The 7,907-nt window shown below is 47.1% G+C and overlaps 1 protein-coding gene across 1 annotated transcript; it reads left to right on the plus strand.

The window, feature by feature from the left end:
* The first annotated feature begins 157 nt into the window (after positions 1 to 157).
* Positions 158 to 7,812, plus strand: Orai3 (ORAI calcium release-activated calcium modulator 3). The gene is made up of 2 exons (XM_003477883.5): positions 158 to 612; positions 6,352 to 7,812. Exons 1-2 carry the CDS (start codon positions 385 to 387, stop codon positions 7,015 to 7,017), a joined length of 894 nt encoding a protein of 297 aa, XP_003477931.1. The 5' UTR covers positions 158 to 384; the 3' UTR covers positions 7,018 to 7,812.
* Positions 7,813 to 7,907: the final 95 nt, after the last annotated feature.

Genomic DNA, 7,907 nt, shown 5'->3' on the forward strand with positions numbered 1-7,907 from the left:
GTTGGGACTGGGTGTTATCCTCGGTGGAGCATAGGCCTCTACATATATTGGGCAGAAGGCGGGGGGGGGGGGGGGATGCGGGGGTCCCCTTGGGACTTAGACGCCTCTGGCCTGGGACCACGGGACTCCCTACCAGCTCCACCCAGTCATGTGGTCGCCCAGCTCCGCCTCTGCCCCAGTTCCTGTTTCGAACGCGGCCGTCTTGCTCCGGCCATCGAAGCAGCCGATAGAGGCCAGCTTGGTTTGGCGGGGCTGTGTCTACGCGGGCGCGTGCCACTGCACTCTCGCCTGCCCGTCCCGTCGGGGAATGGGGCCTACCCCCGGCTTGGGCCGAATTTCTGGGGGTCCCTGAGGTGTCTTGACGTCATCGTGACTATCCCCAGAATGAGGGGCGGCGAGGGGGATGCGGCCGAGCAGGCCCCGCTGAACCCTGAGGTCGAGTGCCCCGCGGGTTCAGCCACGTACCGGGAGTTCGTGCACCGCGGCTACCTGGACCTCATGGGGGCCAGTCAGCACTCACTGCGGGCACTCAGCTGGCGCCGCCTCTACCTCAGCCGGGCCAAACTCAAAGCCTCCAGCCGCACATCCGCTCTGCTGTCGGGCTTCGCCATGGTGAGGGGCCACATTGTTTGGGGCACGGGGTTCGGGCGAATTGAACGGGGCTCTAAGAGAAAGTAGAGGAAAAGTGGGTTCTCTAAAGGGAAAATAGAGCCAACACGCCCAAAGGACTTTTCTATTGGAAGAGAAGTGTAAGCAGGACCCCGGAAATATGAACTGGATTGTAGGAAGATTAATCCCAAAGATGTGGGGGAAGGTGGTAAATCCTGGCAGAAGTGGTTACAGCGTCATGAGAATTTCAAAGGGAGATCAGTTGGGTGAGGGCTGTATCAAGGAGTCAGGGGGTTAGGGAGAAGACACTGCAGGGAAGGGTCACAACTGAAGAACTCATCCGAGGCACTACTGCCTAGCAGCTTCGAGGGGTGCTAAAGTCTCAGGAACACTCTGAGAAGAGCTGAATGTGGGAAAGCTGCTGGGGAAGGAAGCTGATGACTGATACTCAAACTGATAAATTGAAGGTGTGGGAGGAGAGCAGCTAACGGTCCCAGCAGTGGCCTCAGAAAGTGGGACTAAGGAAGGTTCCAGGGCACAGAGTTAACAGATGTTAAGTCCTAGTTTCTCCCTGCAAGTGGCCAGCAGTGTGATCTGGGATAGGCCTCTACTCCCTCACTGGCCGTTTTGAGATCATGTAGATCAGATGCATCTTCGGTAGCCTGGGAATCACCCACCCAGCATGAGCTGTGACTGTGTTGTCAGCAGAAACCCTAGATCCAGGGGTGGCAGAGCATGACCTACATACCAGGTGTGGCTCAGACCACCATGCCAATTGGACAGGTGTGGAAACAGGCTCTGCCAAGGATTCTTAGCAGAGCTTTCAATGACACAAACAGGTTGTGCCACAAATGCCTTGGTTTGCCACCACTGTCTGGGGTTTCCTCACTCTTATCACAGGGAGGACGGGCTCCTTTAGGAATGTGCTCCTGTGTGGGGGAGTATTAGAAGCAGCTGAGGTGGGGGTCAAGCATTAGGTGATTTGGCTTAGTCTCTGCTCCTCTGTGCCACAGCCTCTGTATCTGATAGGGATGACGGGAACTTGAGGGTCATACTAGATCAGTGGTGGCAAACATATAGTACATGTGCTGCAGCTGGAATTGAAAGCTCTAGAAGGTAGGGCTGGGAATTTAGCTCAGCGGCATAAGCGCCTGCCTTGCAAGCAGGCAGTCCTGAGTTCGATCTCTGGTACCGATAAAAACGAAAAAAAAGACCAAAAAATAAATAAATAAAAATAAAAAAAAGAAAGCTCTAGAAGGTTTTCCATCACTGTCCTAGACCTAAGTGTTCTGTGGGGCTTCCCAGAATTCATAGATCAGCCCACTCCATATTATGAGGATGATATCTTGGGACTGGGAGTTAGTTCTCCATCTGTACAGCCTACACAGGAAAGGGAATTGTCACACAGGGACCTAAGTGAAAAGGGTCAGCCTCATGGTCCAATGTACAACCTAGAACACAATCTGGCCTACTATAGAATTGGCAGGTTGCTGGGGGACAGCTTAGGGCCCAAAGCCTTTTATCTGCAGGATCAAGAGGCTGGATATATAGCTTCTGGAGGCATGACTGACCCCAGTTGGTAGGGAATAACAAGGTTGGGCCACGCCCTGGGAGAAATCAGGACTAACAAGTTTGGCCCAGATCCTTTTTTCTGGAAAACACCTACTGACATCCACCATGGCCCAATTTCCCAAAATATTCAGCCTTGTCTTCCTTCTATCCTCTGCCAACCTCTACATCTCCTTCCTCCTCCCAGCCTAAGCCCCAGAGCAATCTAATGGATTCTGCAAGACCCAGGGAAGGGGAAGGATCCAGATTCAGAAACTCAAGTGGCCTGACTTAGAATAACATCACACAAACTATTCAACTGTCAGTAACAGAAGTTGAGATTATGTGCATCACCTTTCTGTTTTCCTATGAAATAAATACCACTATAGTGGCCATTTTTGAGTCAGAGATGTTAAGATACCTGCCCAAGTTCCCATAGTAAATAAGTGGCAGGAATTGTATTTAAGCAGTCTGGCTCTAGAGTTCAAATTTATACATTCCTAGAACAAAGTCATCAATTCAAATGTTTGAAAAGGCCAGGCAGGGAATATGAATGCCAATTTGGCTAATGGGGACTCAATCAAAAGACCTCATAAACTACCCAAACCCAGAAATTCGATCATGATTCAACTCTAAGTAACAGTTATCACATAAGAATGTGGGCCTGATGTAACCAGGTCTCCCAAGTTTTCAGGAGACTCTTGTAATAGGGATATTTATGTGAAATTCCTTGAGGTGTGTGTGTGTGTGTGCACGTGTGTGTTTTGTCTTTTTGAGAAAGGGTTTTGCTTTGCATTCAGACTGGCCTTGAACTTAATTTGTAGCCCAGGCTGGCCTTGAACTTTCCATGTTCTGCTTCAGCTTCCCCGAGTGCTGGGGTTACAGGTGTGTGCACTACACCCAGAAAAAATAAAGCATACTTTTTTTTGAAATAGGATCTCACTGGGTATCCCAGGCTGGCCTTGAACTCAGTATGTAGTCTAGGGTACCCTAAAATGGCAATCCTCCTGCCCCAGCCTCCTGATTGCTGAGATTACCGGCATGTGTGACAATGCCCAGCTCTTGAGTTTTAAAAGTTGGCAGTTCATGATCTAAGTGCACTGTGGCTGTTTGGTCAGGACCTTACCTTGTGGCTATTTGGTGTGTACCCTCTGCTGTAGAATCCTTTGCCATTATCCACACACAGGACTTCCTGTTTCATCCTCCAAAAGATGGGCTTCCAAAGCACTGTTGAATACTGAGAATTTTGTTTTTGATGTGAATGTTGAGTGAGTTGAATTGTACTTTTTTTTTTTGTCTGTTTTTGAGACAGGGTCTCATCATGCTGTTCAGGCTGGCCTTGAGCTCACTTTGTAACCCAGGTAGGTCTCAAATGTGCAACAATTTTCTTGCCTCAGCTTCCCAAATACTGGGATTACAGGTGTGCACCACCATGCCTGGCTTTTTTTGATGGGAGAGGACAGTCTTGCCATGTAGTTCAGGCTGGCCCTGAACTCACAGCAATCTTCCTGCCTCAGCCTCCCAAGTGCTGGGATTACAGGCATGCACCATCACACCCAGTTGTGAGTTGTACTATTGTAATCCCAAATACTATGTACAGTCATCCAAGTATTGTAATTTTTAAAATTTTCCTCACAATCCAAAAGGTTATATTTGTAATCTCACTGAGATGTTATTGGAATCCCAGCAAGTTAATTTTAATCTATTGCCACCAATGAAACCCACAGCAAGAGTAAAGACACCAAGACATATTTTAAGTTAAGGGCAGCCAAGGAGTCTTAAGTCTAATCCTTAAGAGGATGTGTGGACAAAGGCCTCTCCCAGAATTTATTATTTTGCGAAGAAGGGGTGGTGGCTCAGGGATAAGTGACAGTGAGGATGGTGGGAATTATGTAACTAGCCAGCTGGGGAGAAAAGCATTTTTATAAATTGTACAGATTAAGATATGTAGAAGGATCAGTTTATATAATCTAATTAAGGTAGCAACTTAATTGTTTTGAGAGGCTGTCACTTTGGTTTTTGATATGTAAATTCTTGTGTCCTGGGGAGTCATAGCCTTTATATCTTGGGGCTCATACCCAGTTGACATTCCCGGAGCTATTTTGGCTATAACATCCCCCTGTGTTCATATCTTTTACACAGAAAACATCTTACGAAAAACAGGACTGTCTGTCAGCTTTAGAGGTTTTATTTACAATACTTAGAGCCAATTAAAGAAAAAAAAATACCATAGCCAGCTCTCTACATATCAATATAGTAAAATAAGTCTCCAAATAATCAAAGTTGCAGTAATTGCTTTGTATTCAAGGGGAGACACTGGAGTTGTCTCCCACATTGTACTTTAAATAACAAAGATTATTAAGTAAAGACAATGTTTGGTTATTTATTTATTTATTTATTTTGGTCTGTTTTTCATTTTTATCGGTACCGGAGATCGAACTCACGACCGCCTGCTTGCAAGGCAGGTGCTTACGCCGCTGAGCTAAATCCCCAGCCCCGTTTGGTTATTTAATAACAAAATACTGGCCATTTTGCCAGAGATAGTAGATGACTGCCCAGCACTCAGGAGGCTGAGGCAGGACTGTCTCAAACTTGAGGCTAGCCTAGGCTACAAAATGAGTTCAAGTCTGGACTACATAGTGAGATGCTATCTCAAAAAACAAACAAAAAAGTTGGCGATTTATTCAGGTTTTTGTTTTTTTTTGCTCTTTTTTTCTATTTTCTTTTATGATACCAGGAATCGAACTGAGGGCCTTGCACTTGCCAGGCAGGCAAGTGCTGCTGAGCTGGCAATTTATTCAGTTTTTAAAAATGCACACTGTGTGGACCAACCAAAACATGTCTGCTAGCTGGCTTTGGTTCATGATGTGCCAATTTGCAAACTCTGGCCTTGAGGGATTTTAGCATCAACTTTAGTAAAAGACAAATACCTAGTGCTTACCATATTCCCAGTACTATCTATACTCGATGGTACTCTCTGTACTCAATGTGTGTTATTTAATTTTGCCAACAACTATATAAAGCAAGTAGGTGCTACTTTTAATTCTCATTTTCCAGATAGGAAATTGAGGCACAAGGAGAACTAAGTTACTCGCTCAAGATTACATAGCCAGGGCTGGGGCTATAACTCAGGGGTAGAATGGTAGATTGTGGTTCAATCTATAGCACCACACACCCACACACACAAAAAAAATTACAGTTTGCTAGATGTGGTATGCACGTCTATAATGACACCTCAAGAGGCTGAGACAAGAAGACTTCACAAGCATCCTGGGCAACATAAGAGCCCAACTCAGGGCTGGGGATTTAGCTTAGTGGCTTAAGTGCCTGCCTGGCAAGCACAAGGTCATGAGTTTGATCCCTGGTACAAAAAAAAAAAAAAAAAGAGCCCATCTCAAAACAAGCAAAAATTCTTGCAGTGTGTAGAGCTGAGAACCTAGGTATCCTAGAGTTTATAGTTTTTCTGTTAATAAAAGGTAGCATAATAAAAAGGTAAAACTGTAGGAAATGCCAGCTACTCTGCGCATGGGCACACACACACACACACACACAAGTGTGTGTGTGTGTGTGTGTGTGTGTGTGTGTGGTGTGTGTGTGGTGTGTGTTGGAGATTGAATTCAAGGCTTTTGCACTAAATTACATACCAGTTTTTTGGGGTTTTTGTTTTTGGTACTAGGAATTGAACTCAGGATCTCCCATTTGCCAGGTAGGCACTGTGCCACTGAGCTGTATCTCAGCCCTTTTTTCCTTTTGAGACAGGGTCTCATTGAGTTGCCTAGACTGGGCTCAAATTTGCCCATCTTCCTGCCTCAACCTTCCACAATGCTAAGGTTAAGAGAGTATGGTACTAGGCCCTGCTTATTGTATATGCATTTGTTTTGACTTTTTTGAGACAGGACCTCACTATATAGTCCAGGCTGGTCTCAAATTTTAGATCCTCCTGCCTTAGCCTCTGAAGGCTGAGATTATAGGTGTGTTCCACCATATCCAGATTTTCATTTAGTCCTCTTGATGACTAGATGGGGAAACCAAGGCCAAGGACAGGACAGAGCCTTTTAAGACCAACTATATTTTCTGTCAGGCACATTGTTCTAGGTCCTAGAGATAAGAATGGTATGTCCAAATTGGCAAAAACAAAACAAACCTTTATTATGGAGGACATGGGATTCAGTCTGTTCCCTTTTATGCCTACAGGTGGCCATGGTGGAGGTACAGCTGGAGAATGACCATGAATATCCACCAGGACTGCTGGTGGCCTTCAGTGCCTGCACCACTGTGCTAGTGGCTGTACACCTTTTTGCACTCATGGTCTCCACGTGTCTACTGCCCCACATTGAAGCTGTGAGCAACATCCACAACCTCAACTCTGTCCACCAGTCGCCACACCAACGACTCCACCATTATGTGGAGCTGGCCTGGGGCTTCTCCACGGCCTTGGGCACATTTCTCTTCCTGGCTGAAGTTGTCCTAGTGGGCTGGGTCAAATTTGTGCCCATTGGGGCCCCCATAGACACACCAGCCCCCATGATACCTCCATCCCAGGTGCCTGGGACTCCATCACCTATGGCTACCTCCCTTGGTCCAGCTTCTAGCCTCCTACCATCATCTGCTTCTGCATCCCCATCACAGGCTAAGCCTTCTGAGGCCTGCCCACCTCAGCAAGCATGTGGTGGTGATGGGACCCATGGGCCAGGCTGGCAAGCAGCAATGGCTTCCACAGCAATCATGGTACCTGTAGGACTTGTCTTTGTGGCCTTCGCCCTGCATTTCTACCGCTCTTTGGTCACCCACAAGACAGACCGCCATAAACAGGAGCTAGAAGAGCTGAGTCGCCTGCAGGGGGAGCTGCAGGCTGTATGACCCTACTGTTTGCTTCTGCTGCCAGCACTGCCTCCCTCAGGGGTCTGTGAAAGGGCCCCACCAGCAAGTGGACCTCATTTCATGTCCCTGGCAAGAGCCACTTCCTGTGGCCACTCTAGGGTAGAGACCAGGTTCCTCTCCATAGGGTTCCACATTCCCAGGGATTGTGCCTGTCAGTCTGTTTTGCAAGCTCAACACCTGGGCTGTGGGACAGTGGAACTTCCTTAGTCCAAAGATGTGGGGTAGATGGAGGGGAGGCAGGGGAGCCCCTGTGGGATCTCTGGTGCTGACCCTCAGCTGCTTGTCTCTCTATAGGATGTGGAAGTCAGATGGTTACATGTCCATACGGTTGCCCACTGAATGCTGTCAACCCTTGTTATAGTTTAATCTATTTCATGGTCTGCATTTTAGGGCAAGTCTTTCCCATTCCCCAAACTTGCTTTGGTTGCTGAGGGAATTTGGATGTTGCTACAGCAGTCACAGGTCCAGCCTTGGCTAGAAGACTTCCTATTTTTGGAGAGTCAAGCCAACTCCCCACCATTGATGAGGCCACATGCTTGCACTAGTGTCATAGGCCTACACTTACACATTTATATCACAGTGGGCCAGGCTGGGAGTTGGAGGGGTAGTCTTTGAAGATTGAGGATCTTATGTGCATGGCCTGACTCCTTAGAAAGGATTTGGGGAGAATGTTTTAAGGGAGAAGGTCCAGTCCCCAGCCCTTGGAATGCAGAGCTCTTCTGACACTGAATTTTTGATGCACCTTGTTTTGTATAATAAATTGTATTTCACAGATATCCCTGTGGCTATGAATGGGGTGGAGGGAAGGCCTTCTGGGTAGTCACTTATTTTCTACAGTTCTGGGGATTAAATTTAGGGCCTTTGCACTG

Source organism: Cavia porcellus, unplaced genomic scaffold (genome assembly GCF_034190915.1).
Source record: "Cavia porcellus strain 051 isolate PalLab524CR breed Dunkin Hartley unplaced genomic scaffold, mCavPor4.1 scaffold_16, whole genome shotgun sequence".
In the NCBI taxonomy this organism is placed as follows: domain Eukaryota; kingdom Metazoa; phylum Chordata; class Mammalia; order Rodentia; family Caviidae; genus Cavia; species Cavia porcellus.